This window comes from Ranitomeya variabilis, chromosome 2 (assembly GCF_051348905.1).
Source record: "Ranitomeya variabilis isolate aRanVar5 chromosome 2, aRanVar5.hap1, whole genome shotgun sequence".
Classification (NCBI taxonomy): domain Eukaryota; kingdom Metazoa; phylum Chordata; class Amphibia; order Anura; family Dendrobatidae; genus Ranitomeya; species Ranitomeya variabilis.
In genome coordinates this window covers 1014106958-1014127509 of record NC_135233.1, presented here as the reverse complement: position 1 = coordinate 1014127509, position 20552 = coordinate 1014106958, and the positions used below count along the sequence as shown (strand labels likewise).

Genomic DNA, 20552 nt, shown 5'->3' with positions numbered 1-20552 from the left:
TGTTATGGCACTATTTTATTTAGTAAAAACAGGACCCCACATTGGGAAATTGGGCATTACATTACATTAGGCCTACTTCTTAACTCATTCTCCTGCAATGTGTCCTTTAACTGACACTAGATCACCAGGGTGAATGTGCTATGTACGGTGAATTTTGGGCAAGGGGCTGTGATGGCACTATTTTATTTATTTAAAAAAGGACCCCATATTGGGGAATTTATTGTCAGCTCATGCACTGCATTACAAGTCTCAGAGACCCACACCACTACATTGGGTCTACTTCTTAACTCTGTTTCCTGCAATGTCTCTGTTAGGGGTCAAGTTCTTGCCTCTGCACAGGGGGAATCTCGAGCCATCTCTGCTGCGGTCTCCCATTCTTCTCCTGCCACGGTAGAGCCTGCTCAGCGGAGGCATCGGTCCCAGCATCTCGCTCAGTCTGACACTGTGCAAAGGGTTACTGCTGCCTTTCCAGCTTCTGCCATTGTAGCCAGTACTGGTCAGCGGCGAGCAGACGTCAGTGGGACTAAGTCCTACTTTTCCCCTTCTGAGCATGCCCAGGGTAAGATCTCTCATTGGAGATCAAGGGTCACATGCTCAGGTACTACAGCAATTCCGCATTGGTCCTCTAGGAAGGTCCTGAAGTTGCTCAAGCTCTGTGGCAGCCTCCATTGGTCCTTCTGGGAAGGTCCTGTAGTTGCTGCAGCTATAAAAGGTTCACATGACTGCACGGCCATGCGCTAGTGTTAATCCTTGTTATGTGCTTTGCGCCAGTGTGGTCATGTATGCCTGTGGTCAGGGTCGGCTGTAAAAGCCATTAGAATACCGGCACCTCCGGTCAGGAGTTTGGTTGCATGTATTCAGGGCCCAGCTTAAATAAGCCACTAGAATACCGGCTCCTCCGGTGAGGAATTGGTTGTGTGCTTTCCTGATTGCGTGACCACTGACTGCTATCTGCTCAGCAGTTATCCGTGTGCTCCTGTGAGCTTAACAGGACACAGTCCTTTTCTATATCAGTAACTCTGTGAGGTAACAGAGTTTGCGCTTACTGCCATATAGTGCCATTTACTAGCAGCGGGTTCCTCCTGCACGGTTGACCCTGGGCTGCGAATGCACCAATAACATCATCTATACTTACTCGGTGCATTCCGCTAGCCCTAACAGTCTCTTCCTTATCTCCGATGACATGACCTGGGTGAATGTGTTCTGTACTTCTATAGGCCACAGAAATTTCAGCAAGGGGGGCTGTGATGGCAATAATATATTTTTAAAAAAGGTACCCTCAATTGGTGAAACCACATATTTGTTGGCAAACACTTCTTAACATTTGTGTACCTTAAAGAGCTCACTTGAAAAACTCCTTTTTGTGTTGCCTGGTTGCTCACATTGGACACAATACACTTCATGTAAATTTGATAAAGCAATGCTGTTAGTTTGTCTCAGTAGTTCATTACAAATATTTCTTTGTTGACTATATTAGTTTCTCTCCTTGAGAGTGATAACTTTGGCTGCCTAAAATGTACAAATGGTGAATATACAAATGGCGATTTGGAATCCAGATTAAAATACTGTATACCGAATGCATTCAATCACATAGCTGCATTTCTTGTAAAACATTTACAGATGTGACAGACAATGCTCATAGAGACACAATCTTGAGAAATGTTTGTTTATTCACTTCACAAACATCTCTAAGCCTCTCTGTGTTTGCAGTTTGTCATTGTAAAACATTAAGGTTTACTGACACTCTGCCTGTGGTGGTTTGATCTAAATCCTTGTGGCTTTTATTTTCTAAGGGTTTATGGCCCCTCGTCTGATGACTCCATGATATCTCAGTTTCATGCAACTTTGAAAGCTGTCCACTTGAAGGGCTGGGTGAAACTAGAGTTACTACATAGTGTAAATCACTATATAAGACCAGAGAAACATGACTAAGACAGATGCCAAAACTGGGGTACCTGAACATGTACAGTTTGCTGATACCTGCATAATTGGGGATGCCCATGTAGTGTAGGTAATCTCCCAGGGGTTCTTTGTCTTGGTCTTTCTTCTCTGATAATCCAGACGAATGATGTTTAAAAGCCTCTTGTGGATGATGTAAATATACTGTATGTAGTTAAACTTCATATATACGTAATCACTATATTTATTTAATCCTTATATGTACTTATTAACCCTTTGTATGTTAACATATACAAAAGTGTACGCACTCACACTATTCAATCATACTATTCCTTGAATTTTGTAGTTTGAAATAAAATTGCATTGTATTGCAAGTATTACCCTTATTTAAAGCCGTATCTGAACCTTAGTGTTAAAAATTCGGCAAATAAAATTGCCAAATTCCCCTGTAAATAATTCAGCAAAGAGGGAACCATCATACCATTAAAAAATACGAGTGGATTTTCATGGGCCCATCCAGTATGTGGGTTTCAAGGTGTAATGGGGTGTATATGACTATGCAGCAGGGCTGGCCTTGCTGCCAATGTGTAAAACAAAGGAGTACGGGAGGACAAAATTAATATTGTGAAGTGGATTTTCATGGGCCCATCCAGTATGTGGGTTCCAAGGCGTAATGGGATGCATATGACTGACTATGCAGCAGGGCTGGCCTTGCTGCCAATGTGCAAAACAAAGGAGTACGGAGTACAAAATGCATATTGTGAAGTGGATTTTCAGGGGGCCATCCAGTATGTGGGTTCAAAGGCTTATTGGGGTGCATATGAATTGGTAGCAGGGCAGGCCTTGAATCCAAAGTAACACTTTTCAGCAGTCCCCCCTGGACATCTTATGAAAGGGGTATTGTAGTTTGTCGTAATTCTTGGCAGCTTATCCACTAACAGCATAGGCTACAACAGTTTAGGAGACCCACTGTTTAATAATGGCCCTTTAAAAAGATTAATGCCGCCTGATGCACCAGTAAAAATTGGCTCTGTGACTTTGAGTCCCTCCTTCATAAATGAAAAAAGATGGATCTGCTTATGTGTCACACACTACATGGCCAGCTAGGGTTGCCAAATGTTACAATGACATTTCCCAGTGAATGCATTTGTAGTGGTTGAAAGCAATGTTAAAGTTGAAAAATTCTTCAAAAATGCTGCGTCTGAACTAAGCCTAAGTGGGGGAGGAAATTTTTGGTCTGGGGTTAAATATTTGGCCTAACAGGCAAGTCATTAACCTGCAAAGGATGTACCTTGACATATTTCCCAGTAAAATCTGTTTTGGTTTCGTTTTAGTGTATTTTTTGTTGCACCGGGAAAAATGGCATGAATCTCGGAAAAAAATGTTTACAGCTGTGAACTATGAGTCAGACATGCTTCCAGCGTCGATTCCCATGATGTCCCTGCGTCTTTTGAGCAGTGTTTCAATCATTTTCAGACGTTTTTAGACCTTAAAAGGACCCCCCGGGGGATCGAGGTAAAAATACTCTGGTCTCCCATAGACTTACATTGGGCTCGTTGTTTTGGCCGAGTACCCGAGTATTCCAATCTGCTCGACCCAAGCAACGAGAACCCGAGCATTTTAGTGCTCACTCATCACTACAGGAAAGGTCTGACCTCTGTAATTGCAAACAAAAGTTTCTGTACCAAATATTAAAGCAAACCTATTAGCAGGATTTTGCTCATTAAACTACAGACACTATCAGGTTGGTGCTGTTATACTGATTAAAATGATAACTTGGTTAATAATATCTGTCCTGCGGTTGTTCTTTAATTTCTATTTGTAGTTTTCAGTTAATGAGTTTCTCGTGCTCCGGGTTGGCCTTTGAGCGTATGCTTATGTGGTGCTATGCTTACATATTCATCTGTATTGGCTTATGGAAGATTACTGATCCTTCAGTGATCTGCCCCCATTTTACATACTGCATATGCTATTGAGGAGTTAGAAAAAAAATAACTTTATAAAAATGGTGCCAGCAAAAGCGATTTTGGCCCACTCCTGCATCCAGATCTTCTCCAGATTTTGCTGACAGATTCACTCAAGTTCTGTTTTTCTATTGTATCAAATACAGTTATGTGAAAAAGTTTGGGCACCCCTATTAATCTTAAGCTTAATGTTTTATAAAAATTGTTTTTTTTGCAACAGCTATTTCAGTTTCAAATATCTAATAACTGTTGGACACAGTAATGTTTCTGCCTTGAAATGAGGTTTATTGTACTAACAGAAAATGTGCATTGTATAGTTGACCGATGCACAGTGACACCATCTGCAGCAAGTTGATGCTGCAGCTCTCTGGAGGTGGTCTGAGGATTGTCCTTGACTGATCTCACCATTCTTCTTCTCTGCCTTTCTGATGTTTTTCTTGGCCTGCCACTTCTGGCCTTAACAAGAACTGTACCTGTGTTCTTCCATTTCCTTACTATGTTCCTCACAGTGGAAATTGACAGGTTAAATCTCTTAGACAGCTTTTTTTATCCTTCCCCTGAACAACTATGTTGAATAATCTTTGTTTTCAGATCATTTGACAGTTGTTTTGAGGAGCCCATGATGCCACTCTTCAGAGGAGATTCAAACAGGAGAACAACTTGCTAGTGGACACTTTAAGTAGTTTTTCTCATGATTGCATACACCTGGCTATGAAGTTCAAAGCTCAAGGAGGTTACAAAACAAAAAAAAATGCTTTAGTAAGTCAGTAAAAAGTAGGTAGGAGTATTTAAAACAAGAAAATGATAAGGGTGCCCATACTTATGCACCTGTCAAATTTTGTTTGAATGCAGATTGCACATTTTCTGTTAGTACAATAAACCTCATTTCAAGGCAGAAACATTACTGTGTCCAACAGTTATTAGATATATGAAACTGAACTAGCTGTTGCAAAAAAAAAACAATTTTTATAAAACATTAAGCTTAAGATTAATAGGGGTGCCCAAACTTTTTCATATAACTGTACTTATTTCATACAATAAAATGCAAATTGTTTATGTAAAAATCATACAATGTGATTTTCTGGATTTTTTTTTAAAGATTCCGTTTCTCACATGTGAAGTGTACTTAAGATAAAAATTTCAGACCTCTACATTCTTTGTAGGTGGGAAAACTTGCAAAATCAGCAATGTATCAAATTCTTATTTTCTCCACCATATATAGGTACATACAAGTCCAAAAATCCAGAAATTGCAAAAGACTGCTGATTTGGAGGGGCATGTACGGGTGGCATCAAATTGGACTAGTAAACAGGTGTTCAAAAACAAACATGCCCATTTAAATGCCTGGATTTGTTTTGTTGTTATTTTAGAACAAATATCCTCCAGTTCCCAAAATTGACAAGGTAGGCAGATACACATCTAAGAATTTAGTGGTCGAGTTCCCGCCTCTGCACAGTGGGAATCTTGGGCCATCTCCTCTGCAGTCTCCCATTCTTCTCCTGCCGCGGTGGAGCCTGCTCAGTGGAGACGTCGGTCTCAGCGTCTCGCTCAGTCTGACTCTGTACAAAGAGTTACTGCTGCTTTTCCTGCTTCTGCGATTGAAGTCAGTGCTGGGCAGCCGCGAGCAGACGCTTCTGGGACTAAGTCCTGCTTTTCTTGTTCTGAGCATGCCCAGAGTAAGATCTCTCAGTGGAGATTGAGGGTCACATGTTCGGATACTGCAGCTAAAGCCATTGGTCCTTCAGGAAGGTCCCGTAGGTGCTCCGGCTCTGTGGCAACCTCTCATTGGTCCTTCTAGGAAGGTCCTGTACGTGCTGCAACTATTTAAGGCTCGCATGGCCGCATGGCCATGCGCTAGTATCTTCCTATGTTATGTGCTTTGCGCCAGTGTAGTCATTTGAGTTTGTGTTCAGGGACCTGGCTGAAATAAGCCCCTAGAATGCTGGCACCTCCGGCGAGGAGATTTTGTGTGTATGTATTCAGGGACCTGGCTGAAATAAGCCCCTAGAATGCTGGCACCTCCGGCAAGGAGTTTTGTGTGCATGCATGACCACTGACTGCTCTCACTTGGGTAGTTAGCCTGTGCCTCTGTGAAGTCAAACAGGGCACAGTGCGTTGATTTTACGGCTACTCTGTGAAGTAACAGAGTTAGCTCATACCGCCATATAGTTCCGCTGTTTGCTAGCAGCAGGTTCTCCTGCACGGTGGACCCCGGGCTGCGAACGCATCAATTACAATAAAACTTCTATATTTACTCGGTGCGTTCCGCTAGCCCTAACATTTAGCAACTCCAATAGGCCAATATATTGGTATAACATCCAGGTATTTAAAATGTGACTTATAAAATAGATTTACAAAAAAAATGATTGTGTCAGCATTCCACTCTGTCAGGTAGACAATCACAGGTAAATGTCAGTATTTTGGTTAATTTTCTGTTGTATTTTTAAAACAAAATTATTTTCCAGGTAATAAGGCCAGTCTCACACGTCCAGATAATTCCGGTACCGGAGTTATCCGTGTCCATGTGTCCGTGTGCTCACGTGCCACATCAGTGTGGCACACACGCGGCAGCCGTGTGCCACCCGTGTGCTGTTTGAGGACCACACGGACCGTGCAGGAGAGACAGCGCTATAGTAAGCACTGTCCCCAGCGTGTGGTGCTGAAGCTGGCATTCATCCCTTCTGTCCTATTCGGCTGAAAGCAGCGCTTGCAGGATAGAAGGGATGAAAGATCAAGTTTTTTTCTGTTAAAAATAAAGTTTGGGGTCACCTCCTGCGTCCCACCCCTCCCCACCCCCCGCGCACCTGGCCGCTTGCAGAGAAATACTCACCAAGCTCCCACGATGTATCCTCTCAGTGCCGGCAGCCAGTCCTGTGTGAGCGGTCACGTGGTACCGCTCATTACAGTGATGAATATGCGGCTCCACCCCTATGGGAGGTGGAGCCACATATTCATCACTATAATGAGCGGTATCACGTGACCGCTGACACAGGACAGGCTGCTGGTGCTGAGAGGAGGCATCGCGGGAGCTGGGTGAGTATTTCTCTGCAAGCGGCTGGGTGCGTGGGGGGTGGGGAGGGGTGGGATGCGGGAGGTGACCCCAAACTTTATTTTTAACAGAAAAAAACTTGATCTTTCATCCCTTCTATCCTGCAAGCACTGCTTTCAGCTGAGCAGGACAGAAGGGATGAGTGCCGGCTTCAGCACCACAAGCAGAGAACAGCGCTTAACTGTAGCGCTGTTTCTCCTGCGGCGGGACGTGCACACGGAGGAGAGTGCACAGATTTCTCCGTGTGCACGTGTGCGGGACCCTTTGCGGACTGTGCTGCCGGAGAAAAGCGGACATGTCTCCATGTTTTGCATACGGACACACGGTCCGTGAAAACACGCAGGCATGTGCATAGACCCATTCATTTGAATGGGTCTACGTGTGTCACTGTCTCCGGTATGTGAGAAAACTGTCACTACACGTACTGCAGCCACTGACGTGTGAAATCGGTCTAAAAAGAATTGCATGAGAAATCCAAAAAGCCAACACCGTGACCTGCTTGAAATAATCTAAATTCCTGTGTATGACACTGAGTTCATATTATTTTAAAAATTATAATTTTATGTTGGCTTGCTGATTTGCAGTGCATGAAAAATAAAGGAATAAATGTTTAAATCAAATGCAAGCCCAGATACACTACATCACTGATCAATAACACTTTGTATCACACTTTTGATAGCATCTCTCATATTTCTGTGTCAATAGCACATTTGTCTTTTTAAATGGTGCAGTTTTAAAATGCATACTAGAGTATTTGTCTATTGTTTTAGGGCTTTCTTTCTCAATCACTATTGCTCAACTGTGAGCCCTGGTATCCTCTCATTATCCTGAATCCACCTAGATTAACTACTGCATTCTCTTCCTTAGTTTTTATACTGGACATAATAACTTTTCCTGTTTGGCTGCACTAAATCATGTGATGTGACAGCTGCAAGGCACTATGTATGGTTAAGCATGCATGGCTTTGCCTAGATTCACATTGCGTTAGTGCGATCAGTTTAACGGATCCGTTTGTAAGCAGCATTAACGCAAAGTAAAAGACACGTTCATGCACTCATAGACTTCCATTAGTGTAACGGATCCTAACACATGTCAAAATCTGCATGCGTTTGCAATGGTCTGTTAGTATGTGACACACTTTTGAACGGGGAGTACCACATTTTTGGGTCTGGTACAGCAAACGCACAGTTAACGGAAGCGTTCGTTCTGCCATAGAACTCTATTGCAAACACAGACAGACGCAATTCTGCCAATTTGTAAAAATTTTAGCCCTTTGTTGGATTGTGTTCATGAAGGCTTGCTATGGTTATGTACCCATGATATCATCATCTCATGTGACAGGAAATGTGATTTCAGCCATTTTGGACCCTACAGTCTGCAAACACTGTCTGCACTGTGTGACCTACTGCAGCCAATGCAAGTACTATTTTTACATATGTATATACATATTTTGTGTGAATTATGTTGTGGCCAATGTATGTGGACTAAATATCTAGTTTTGGACGTACACAGATGTCCGATACTGAGGGATCTACCCGGAGCAGCGTGTCTGCCACCACCTCCTTGGAAACAGTATAGTCATGAAATCTTTACAAAAACAGTTGAATGGCACTCTAGTGTACTGAGGGGTTTCACGTGCATTTTATGTGAAATCCTTCTTTACCTTATAGCTCCGCTCAGTGTGGTATTCTGCATAGTGTAATCATGTGTCTGTTTAATATTTTAGGATTCATCTGACTCTTCTTCAGAGCAAAAGAAGAAAACCAGGCCACCCCCAAAAAATAAACCGAGCAAAAAGGTAAATGCAAAAAGTGTTGCCTCCTTGAAATAAATAGCGATATGAATCACAACTACAGTTATATGAAAAAGTTTGGGCACCCCTATTAATCTTAAGCTTAATGTTTTATAAAAATTGTTTTTTTTGCAACAGCTATTTCAGTTTCATATATCTAATAACTGTTGGACACAGTAATGTTTCTGCCTTGAAATGAGGTTTATTGTACTAACAGAAAATGTGCAATCTGCATTCAAACAAAATTTGACAGGTGAATAAGTATGGGCACCCTTATCATTTTCTTGTTTAAAATACTCCTACCTACTTTTTACTGACCTACTAAAGCACTTTTTTTGGTTTTCTAACCTCATTGAGCTTTGAACTTCATAGCCAGGTGTATGCAATCATGAGAAAAACTACTTAAAGTGGCCACTTGCAAGTTGTTCTCCTGTTTGAATCTCCTCTGAAGAGTGGCATCATGGGCTCCTCAAAACAACTGTCAAATGATCTGAAAACAAAGATTATTCAACATAGTTGTTCAGGGGAAGGATACAAAAAGCTGTCTAAGAGATTTAACCTGTCAATTTCCTCTGTGAGGAACATAGTAAGGAAATGGAAGAACGCAGGTACAGTTCTTGTTAAGGCCAGAAGTGGAAGGCCAAGAAAAACATCAGAAAGGCAGAAAAGAAGAATGGTGAGATCAGTCAAGGACAATCCTCAGACCACCTCCAGAGAGCTGCAGCATCAACTTGCTGCAGATGGTGTCACTGTGCATCTGTCAACTATACAACGCACTGTTTTTTTGCCGCCATGCATAACGCCTTTTTGTATGACCAAACAACTCAATCTTGGTTTCATCAGTCCACAGGACCTTCTTCCAAAAAGAAATTGGCTTCTCCAAAAGTGCTTTAGCATACCTCAGCCGACTCTGTTTGTGGCGTGCTTGCAGAAATGGCTTCTTTCGCATCACTCTCCCATACAGCTTCTCCTTGTGCAAAGTGCGTTGTATAGTTGACCGATGCACAGTGACACCATCTGCAGCAAGTTGATGCTGCAGCTCTCTGGAGGTGGTCTGAGGATTGTCCTTGACTGATCTCACCATTCTTCTTCTCTACCTTTCTGATGTTTTTCTTGGCCTGCCACTTCTGGCCTTAACAAGAACTGTACCTGTGTTCTTCCATTTCCTTACTCTGTTCCTCACAGTGGAAATTGACAGGTTAAATATCTGAGACAGCTTTTTGTATCCTTCCCCTGAACAACTATGTTGAATAATCTTTGTTTTCAGATCATTTGCCAGTTGTTTTGAGGAGCCCATGATGCCACTCGTCAGAAGAGATTCAAACAGGAGAACAACTTGCAAGTGGCCACTTTAAGTAGCTTTTCTCGTGATTGCATACACCTGGCTATGAAGTTCAAAGCTCAATGAGGATGCAAAACCAAAAAAAGTGCTTTAGTACGTCAGTAAAAAGTAGGTAGGAGTATTTTAAACAAGAAAATGATAAGGGTGCCCATACTTATGCACCTGTCAAATTTTGTTTGAATGCAGATTGCACATTTTCTTTTAGTACAATAAACCTCATTTCAAGGCAGAAACATTACTGTGTCCAACAGTTATTAGATATATGAAACTGAAATAGCTGTTGCAAAAAAAACTATTTTTATAAAACATTAAGCTTAAGATTAATAGGGGTGCCCAAACTTTTTCATATAACTGTATATCTTTTTTAAATTGAAGGTTCCAACAAAAAAGAGCCAAACTATCTCCCAGTCTCGGCTTGTTGCATCACATCCTGTTGCAGTGGTAAGCACACAAAGTCCAAATTTTTGTACAATTTTTTAATTTTTTATATCCAATGTAGTATTCCAGCAAAATAACATTAAACCAAACCAACACATAATGAGTAGAACCGTCATTTCTGAAACATATACAGTATATAAATGCAATATGAACATACACTCTGATTTGTTTTTCAAACATTGTGTTAACATAGTCCAAGCTGCGATCAAAAAAAGACACCTTGATGTAGATGAAGAGCCCTTGGATATTGAAAATGAGACTCTGATAGTGTTGGTGCAGGCAAATCTTTCCATTTCGGACGAGAGTGACAACTCGTATAGTGATCTTATTAAAAACAGGAGATTGTGGGAGAAAATAATTTGTGAGTTGGATCCTTGCTATCTGGAAAAGTCGACCTCCTCCCAAAAAAAAATTGGTAATTAATGGGCAAGTTAAATTGATGTTAGTTCCTTGAAATATTTTTTGTGAGAAATAATTTTATATTTTTTTTATTGTAGCCGATGCAGTCCATACCAGATGGCAATCAATAAGAGACAGATTTGTCCATGATTACTGGCAAAACCTTTCTATCCCAAGTGGATCTTCTGGTAAACGGACCACCCCTTATGTTCACTACAAGCAATTGAAAAAATTGTGTTAAAAGAATTGTGTGAAAAAATTGTGTTAAAAATTGTGTTAAAAAAGGGTGTTATAAAAGTTTGAGTGACAAGATTGTGTGTTAAAAAGTGTGTAGTGTGTTTTTTGTGTGTTAATAAAGTGTGTTCAAAAAATATGGCTGAAAATATTTTGTGCTACAAGTGTGTGTTAAATTTACACTGTTTTTTAATATTATTATTATTTTTTTAATATAATGGTCTGCAGTATAGCTGCGCCTAATAAGCCAGAGGCGTTAACAGAGCCATCTCGCCAGGAACCAACCCAACAAACGGGCACTGAAGATGTGTCTGTCCTGAGCCATCCACGATCAACGGACGTACTGTGGCTCCTGTTGTCAGTGCCCATTTGCAAGCAAAGCATGGACACAAGCGATCTGCTGCCAACGAAGAAGTCGATACGATAATAGTTGAAGGAATCCAAAGGGTAGAGGATCTGTGTTGCAGGGAACACAGAGAACTAAGGTGGGAAATTAAGGACTTGCAATCTCAAAAATCTGTTTACGCAGCCAATGATTGGAAGCTATTTTTTTTTATTTTATATCCCTTTAGTCCAAAACATACTTCCGCACAGGAATTTACAGTTCCGACAAAGGTAAAATAATCTAGTTGAGGAATTTTTGGGACATCAGCAATCCACTTCCTCTCAAACAAAACCAAGTGCGAGTGATTGTACCATGGAGATGCAGTCATACCAAGCGACAACACAACTGAGCGGCCAGAGTGAACCTGGTCGGGAAATGCACCGTCAATGTAGCAGTCCAACTTTCAGTTGGCCAGACAATACGCCTGCGCAGTACCACAATCTGTAAAAGCTAAAATTGATTGAGTCTGCTGTTTGTTATAGTCCACGTTTGGATTTTACTCAGTTGGGCAATATAGCCTTTGAAAGTTTAGGTTTTTGATTTTACAAGACCTCTATTTGAATATGTTATATCTTAAATCCCAATGAGATCACATATTTTTTAAATGCCTACCAAAATTTGGAGTGGGAGACTATTGTATTCAGGACATGTTAAGAGTAAAAATGTTTTTGCTAATGAAGATTCAAAACTTTACTTGTGTTTTAAAAAATAACTGTAAGATAAAGCTAAAATTTAGTACATATGACAACAGAACATAACACCAAAAGAACAAAAAATACACATAGTACACAGATCACAATCTACACTTATTACACATAATTCAACTTAACATAATGAAACATTGTTAAACATTGTCAGACATGGGTGTTTTGCCATGGAACTTGACTTTCGTTTATAAAATAATGGCACAATTGATTCGATAATTTCAACTAGTGAACGAACTGTAGTCAAATCTATTCTCATCAGGTTTGACACACAGTCATCGGGGTCAACTACCAGGGGTTCATGTCATGACTAGGGTTGAGCAAAACGGATCTGACAAATTCAAAAATTGCCGCCTTTCTGCAACGTCGGGTTTCATGAAACCCGACCCGATCCTAGTGTGGGATCGGCCATGAGGTCGCCGATCTGCGTGTAAAAGTCGCATTTCATATGACGCTTTCAGCGCCATTTTTCAGCCAATGAAGGAGGACGCAGAGTGTGGGCAGCGTGATGACATAGGTCTCGGTCCCCACCATCTTAGAGAAGGGCATGACAGTGATTGGCTTGCTTTCTGCGGCATCACAGGGGCTATAAAGGGGCGTGCTCGCCGACCACCATCTTACTTCTGCTGATCTTAGCATATAGGGAGAGGTTGCTGCATCTTCATCAGAAGAAGGGAGATAGTTAGGGAGGGAAGATTAACCCCCAAACTGTTTGTGCTGTAGCGATTTCCACTGTCCAACACCACCTTTTTTTGCAGGGACAGTGGAGGCTATATTTTTGTGCATCAGCTCTGTAGCTTATTAGGCTGCCTTATAAGGCTCCCTGATAGCTGCATTGCTGTTTGCACGCTGCTGTGCAAACCAACTGCTTTTTTAAAAGAAAAATCCTGTTGCTCCTTTCTGCACAGTTATCTTGTTTATTTGTCCACACTTTTGTGTGGAGCAGTCCTTTTTATTGCTGCCATACTTGTCCTGAGATCATTGTAGGGAGATTGAAATTGTACTACAGTCCTTGTATTTTTTCATATATCTTCCAGCCACTTTCTGCCACTTACATTGTGTTGTTTTATACACTGGGCCTGAGTTTTGGTTCAGTCTCCCCACAAAAAAAGGGAGATCCAAATTCTCACAAAGTGGATATACTTCAGTCCTGTTAGTTTGTTGTATATCAGCCAGCCACTTTCTGCCACTTACGTTGTGTTGTTTTATGCACAGGGCCTGAGTTTTGGTTCAGTCTCCCTCCAAAAACGGGAGATTTAAATTCTCAACAAGTTTATATACACCTTCTACCTTGTTTTACAGTACCATATAACTGTTGTTATTTTGGTTAGGTTTTACAAAAAAAGGGGAAATCTGGTGGAAGAGCCCGTGGGTGGTGGTTGCCAGCTGGTACTGATGGTGGTGGTGGTGCATCTGGTGGTAGTGGCAAAAGCACAAAAGCACCTAAGGCTGTAGGTGTTGAGCCAGCGTCATCGTCTGACTACACAAGGCCTCAAAAGCTCCCTTAACTGGGAGTAGGAAAACAGCTTTTAAAGCCGGAGGAGCAGGAAAAAGTTTTGGCTTTCCTTGCTGACTCAGCCTCTAGCTCTTTCACCTCCTCTTCAGAAAGTTCCAAATATAAAAGCAGCGAGTCGTCAGTGGATGCTCCCGGTCAGGGACAAGATGTTTCCTTGTGTCCTTCACCCAAACCAAAAGTGAAGGATGCGTCAGGCTACAGGTTACTCTATGGAGCTCTTTACACATACCGTGCCTGGGTTAGAAAGGGAAATTGTTAACTGCCCATTACAAGATGAATCGGACATGGAGTGCACTGATGCACAGCCACAGCTAGATTATTATGGTGTTCCATTAACTCAGATCACTACATTGCCCTCACAGTGTACTGAGCCAGAATATGACCCTGATGAGACTATGGTGCCCCGTCCTGAACGCTATAGCATCTTACACGGTGACACAGAGGAAGGTGCACATGACATTGAAGAGGAGGTGATAGATGACCCAGTTGTTGACCCAGATTGGCAGCCATTGGGGGAAGAGGGTGCCGCTGCCAGTAGCTCAGAGGTGGGGGAGGATGATCCGCAGCAGCCATCTACATCGCAACAGCTGTCATCTGGCAGGCCCGTATCAGGCCAAAAACGTTATTCAAAAACAAAAACAGTTTTAGGACAGCGTGGCCATCCGGTGAAAGTAGCACAGTGTGCAATGCCTGAAAAGGTATTCCATAGTAGGAATAGTGTAGTGTGTCAATTTTTTAACCAAGATCCGAATGATCAGTCAAAAGTTATCAGTAAGAAATGCTCAAAGACCTTTAGCAGAGGGAAGAATCTTCAAAATTTAAATACAGCGTGCATGCTTAGACATTTAACCAGCATGCACTTGCAAGCCTGGACTAACTACCAAATGTCCCGTAACGTTGGTGCACCTGCTCAGAATGAACGTAGTCAGCAACACTACATTGCTTCCCTCACTGTAAGTCCACCGGTTAGGACACCACCAGCAGCAAATGTGGAGGTATCGTCGCAAGGCCAAAGCAGTCAGGGAATCACAAGGTTATTGGTCGGAAACACTGTTTGTAGGCCAACATCAAGAATACCATCAGCAACCCTCTCTAAATCCGCCATGTCCACCACCACCACCGCTAGTTCCACCATATGCAGCTCTCCAGTCCAGCTCACCCAACAAGAGACTCTCATTAGGAAAAGAAAGTACTCATCCTCTCATCCGCGTACACAGGGTTTGAATGCCCACATTGCTATACTAATCTCATTAGAGATGATCCCCTACAGGTTGGTTGAAAGCGAAGCTTTCAAAGACCTGATGGCCTACGCAGTACCATGCTATGACCTACCCAGTCGGCACTTCTTTGCGAGAAAAGCCATCCCAGCCCTCCACCAGCATGTCAAAGACCACATTGTCCATGCACTGAGGCAATCAGTCAGTGGAAAGGTGCACCTCACAACAGATGCATGGACCAGTAGGCATGTCGTTACATGTCCATCACGGCGCACTGGGTTAATGTGGTGGATGCAGGGTCCACAGGGGACAGCCATAGTGGGACAGTTCTGCCTATCCCACGGTCTAGGAAACAGTTGGCTGTAGGCGTTCACCACCCCTCCTCCTCCTCCTCCACAAGCAAAAGCTCATCCACAGAGCGCAGTTGCACGACCACTCCATCCGCAGCTGCCAGTGTTGCACACGAGGTGTCCCATTATCGAACAGCTAGTGGTAAGCGTCAGCAGGCTGTGTTACAAATTAAGTGTTTGGGCGACAACAGACACACCATGGAAGTACTGGCCGAGTACTTGAAGCAACAAACTCAGTCATGGCTGGGCAGTGTACATCTTGAGGCAGGCAAGGTAGTCAGTGACAACGGAAGAAATTTTATGGCTGCCATAGCCCTTTCAGAACTGAAACACATACCTTGCCTGGCTCACACCTTGAACCTGGTGGTGCAGTGCTTCCTCAAAAATTATCCGGAGTTACCAGCCCTGCTCTTGAAGGTGCGAAGACTTTGCTCGCACATCCGCCGGTCGCCCGTGCACTCCAGCCATATGCTGAACCATCAGCTATCGCTGAATCTTCCCCAGCATGGCCTAATAATCGACGTAGCAACAAGGTGGAACTCCACACTGCACATGGTTCAGAGGGTGTCTGAACAGAGGCGTGCTGTAATTAATTTGTGGGAGTATACACATACACGGGCAGGCACTTGGATGGCAGACATGGAGTTGTCTGGTGTGCAGTGTACGAAGCTACAAGACCTCTGTCAAGTCCTTCAGTGTTTTGAGGAATGCACACGGCTGGTAAGTGCAGATAACGCCATCATAAGCATGAGCATCCCACTAATGCGTCTGCTGATGCAAAGTTTGATGCACATTAAGGAGCAGGCATCTGCAGCCGAGGAGGAGGGAAGCCTTGATGACAGTCAGCCATTGTCTACTCAGGGAATTCTGCTGGACGAGGTGGCGGACGAAGAGGAGGAGGATGATGGGGATGAATATTTATGGGAGGAGGATGCTTCTCAGGGAGCAATAGAAACTGGTGGCGTTGCAAGGTCAGGTACAGGGTTTTTGCGGGATACAAGTGATGTTGATTTGCAAGAAAGTGCTCCTCAACCCAGCACAAGCAGTGAATTGACACCTGGAACATTGGCCCACATGGCTGAGTATGCCTTGCACATCCTAAAAAGGGACCCCCGCATTATCAAAATGATGACCAATGACTAGTGTTGAGCGATACCTTTTATATTCGAAAGCATCGGTATCGGATTGGATCGACCGATACCGGCAAAATATCGGATCTCGCCGATACCCGATACCAATGCAAGTCAATGGGAGCAAAATATCGGAATTAAAATAAACCCTTTATTTCCTTGTAGCCTAATTCCACATGAAGGAAAACAACTAAGAATAACATAGAATGTATCGGAGAAGGTGGAGGGGACATTAAAGGCATAGAGGTTTAGCCCATTCAAATGGAATAGCAGGAATTATAAATTTTTTAAGACGTTCAGAGTTACAAAGATTTTGACTATGTTTGGATTTTTTAGATTTTGTCAGATATTTATGTTTCTCTACTTCCATGCTCTGCACCTTTTTTTTTACTTCTAACACACTTTCTTCGTCATCATCCTCAGCAGCAGCGTCTTTTTCATCAACTTCTTCTCCACCTTATTCCTCTTCTTCTTCCTATTATTCTTTTTAAAAAAAATCTTCATATTCTTCTCATTCAACTCTTATTCTTCTCCATATTCAAGTTCATAATCTCCTTCATATTCCTCTTCTTCATCAAAATCTTATGTTTGAAAGGCATTCCTGTACTTGTTATCTATCAAAGTTTGAAGATTACACCTTCCGTTCTGCCTGTCGCAAAAGATTTAAAACAGGATTTGTCCTCGTTCAGTTTGGCCTGCAGCAGCAGGCATTATCCAGGGGCACCATGAGGAGGAGCGGACTCACCCCATACACTGCTTAGTCTTCTTCTGCTTATAATTTAGATTATATCTTTTGCTCTGATGTTTAGTCTTATGCTTCATGTTCTTCTGCTCTTTGTTCTGCAGCCTCTTGTTCTTCTGCTTCTCGGTCTTCCATGTCGTTGTCTCCAGTGTCGTCGTCTCCGGGGTCGTCGTTGTCGTCATCGGGGTCATCGTCATCGGGGTGGTCATCAGGGTCATCGTCTCCAGGGTCGTCATCTCAGTGGTTGTCGTCTCTGGTGTCGTCGTCATCTTAGGGGTGGTCTTCTGGGTCGTCGTCTTTAGGGTCTTGAACTTGGAAATGTAGCAGAAGGTACAAGAAGGCTGAGAAAATGCCGAGAACCAGCTGTTGGAACTGGAACTCGGATGGCTACCCAAAGGTCCAAGAGCCAATGGAACTACCGAGGACCAGCTGACGTTACTGGAACCCGGTTACTAAGCAGGAGGTACCCATGCCTGAAAGCACTACCAAGGACCACCTGACGTTGGTGGAACTCGGATAACCAGAGGGAGGCACCTAAGCCAAAGGCTCTGCCCAGAACCAGCTGACGGTACTGGAACCAGAATGGGGAGCAGAAGGTAAAAGAGCAAAAGACATTGCCGAGAACCAGCTGACGGTACTGGAACCCAGATGGGTAGCCGAAGGTCCAAGAGCCAATGGAAATACGGAGGACCAGCTGACGTTACTGGAACCCGGTTACTGTTATGGACTGGTTATTTAGGAACGACATGCGACTAGCTCTGAGCAGGTGGTAACTATATGGACTGCAGTTCCTGATCTTAACACAACACTAGCAGTAGCCGTGGGATGTTCCTGTCACTCCCTGGACACCTCATCACAGCCGGAGAACTAGCTACCCCTAAAGGTAGAACAGGAAAGCTATCTTGCCTCAGAGAGAATCCCCAAAGGATAGACAGCCCCCCACAAATAATGACTGTGAGTGGAGAAGGAAATGACATACATAGAATGAAACAAGATTTAGCAAAGGAGGCCACTTCTAGCTAGATAGATAGTACAGGACAGAACACTGTGCGGTCCATAATAAAAACTAGAAAAAGTCCAGAAAAATGCAAAAATCTCCACACCTGACTAAAGGTGTGGAGGGCAAAATCTGCTGCCCAGAGCTTCCAGCTTAGCTGAATAGATCCATACTGATAAGCTGGACAAATGAGCAAAACATAGAATGTGCTGAATAATAAAGTCCACAACAAGAGGACTGCAAAAGGACAAGCAAGGACTTATCTTTGCTGAACAGGTCAGAGTGTCAGGGAAATCCAAAAGAGCCGTGACTCCAAGCAAGAACCATTGACAACTGGCATTGATTGAGGGATAAGGCCAGACTAAAATAGCCGAGCCAGAAAGATGATCAGTGGAAGCAGCTGCTGATGTTAAATCCAAGAAGCAGCCATACCACTCAAAACCACTGGAGGGAGCCCAAGAGCAGAACTCACAAAAGTGCTACTTACAACCACCGGAGGGAGCCCAAGAGCGGAATTCACAACAGGTTACTGTTGTGGATTCTGTTTGCGGGCTCCCTCTGGTGGTTACTGCTGGTACTGGGTGACTTTGGTGGGTTGCGGCCTTTGGTTTCCATCTGTCCATCAGAGGCTGGGTGTTTCCTATTTTACCTGGCCTCTCTGTCACTTCCCTTGCCGGCTATCAATGTGTTCAGATGTGCTCTGTTTGGTTCCTGCCTACCTGCTCCCAGATCTTTCAGGATAAGCTAAGTGCTGATTTTCAGTTGTTTGGTTTTTTTGTCCAGCTTGCTTAGAATGTCTCTTTGTTAGCTGGTTGCTCTAGTGGACTGAGGTTCTCCCCATGTGCCATGAGTTGGCACATGGGTTCTTGTAATCTCAGGATGGTTTTTTTGATTAGGGTTTTTTGCTGACCGCTCAGTCCCCTTTTGTGTCATTCTGCTTTCTAGTTTTCAGCGGGCCTCTATTTGCTAAAGCTATATACATCATCTCTGTGTATGTGCCTTCCTCTCATTTCACCGTCAATACGTGTGGGGGGCAACTATATCTTTGGGGTTAATTCCTCTGGAGGCAAGTGAGGTCTTTGTTTTCTCTGCAGTACTAGTTAGCTCTTAGGCTGGTGCGTGGCGTCTAGAACCAACGTAGGCACGCTCCCTGGCTATCTCTAGTTGCGTTTGTCAGGCGTAGGGCAGCGGTCAGCCCAGGTTCCATCACCCTAGAGCTCGTCCGATATTTATTATACTTTGCTTATCCTGTGCTATCCCTAGCCATTGGGGATTCATGACAGTATAGCCGGACCCGCAACCCACCAAGTGTTAATTGTTTGGGCTGAAGCAGGAGGAAAAGAAGTGTTCAAGGAAAATTTTTTTTTTTTTTTCCTTCAGAGTTTTGCTGCCTAGCCCTTAATTGCTGTCTAGCTGCTTCTTACCTCCTCTTAACCCTTGAATGGCTCTGATCTTAGCTGTTTATCATGGATGTCCAGAGTTTGGCTTCCAGCCTGAGTAATCTCGTGGCAAAGGTTCAAAACATACAGGATTTCGTTGTTCACACTCCCATGTCTGAACCTAGAATTCCTATTCCAGAGTTTTTTTCTGGAGATAGATCTACCTTCCTGAATTTCAGGAACAATTGTAAATTGTTTCTCTCTTTGAAATCTCGCTCCTCTGGAGACCCTGCTCAACAGGTCAAGATTGTTATATCGTTCCTACGGGGCGACCCTCAGAATTGGGCATTTGCATTGGCACCAGGGGATCCTGCATTGCTCAGTGTGGATGCGTTTTTTCTGGCATTGGGATTGCTCTATGAGGAACCTAACCTAGAGATTCAGGCTGAAAAGGCTTTATTGGCCCTCTCTCAGGGGCATGATGAAGCGGAAATATATTGTCAGAAATTTCGGAAATGGTCGGTGCTTACTCAGTGGAATGAGTGCGCCCTGGCTGCAAACTTCAGAAATGGTCTTTCTGAGGCCATTAAGGATATTATGGTGGGGTTCCCTGCGCCTACAGGTCTGAATGAGTCTATGGCTATGGCCATTCAGATTGATCGGCGTTTACGGGAGCGCAAACCCGTGCACCAGTTGGCGGTGTCTTCTGAACAGGCACCTGAGACTATGCAATGTGATAGAATTCAGTCCAGAAGTGAACGGCAAAATTATAGGCGGAAAAATGGTTTGTGTTTTTATTGTGGTGATTCAGCTCATGTTATATCAGCATGCTCTAAACGCACAAAAAGGGTTGATAAATCTTTTGCCATTGATACTCTGCAGTCTAAGTTCATTTTGTCTGTGACTCTGATTTTTTCACTGTCTTCCATTTCCGTCGATGCCTATGTGGATTCAGGCGCTGCCCTGAGTCTTATGGATTGGTCATTTGCTAAACGCTGCGGTTTTAGTCTAGAGC

At 43.3% G+C, this 20552-nt stretch overlaps 1 protein-coding gene across 2 annotated transcripts in view; it reads left to right on the top strand.

The window, feature by feature from the left end:
• The window catches only part of LOC143810133 (uncharacterized), a 93600-nt gene extending 82359 nt beyond the window's left edge, over positions 1-11241 (top strand). For both annotated transcript variants that reach the window (XM_077293023.1, XM_077293022.1), the window contains exons 2-4: positions 8639-8710; positions 10422-10487; positions 10678-11241. In XM_077293023.1, the coding sequence (XP_077149138.1) occupies positions 8639-8710; positions 10422-10487; positions 10678-10713 (174 nt within the window). In that variant the 3' untranslated portion in view covers positions 10714-11241. The remainder of the gene's footprint in view (positions 1-8638; positions 8711-10421; positions 10488-10677) is intronic.
• Positions 11242-20552: the final 9311 nt, after the last annotated feature.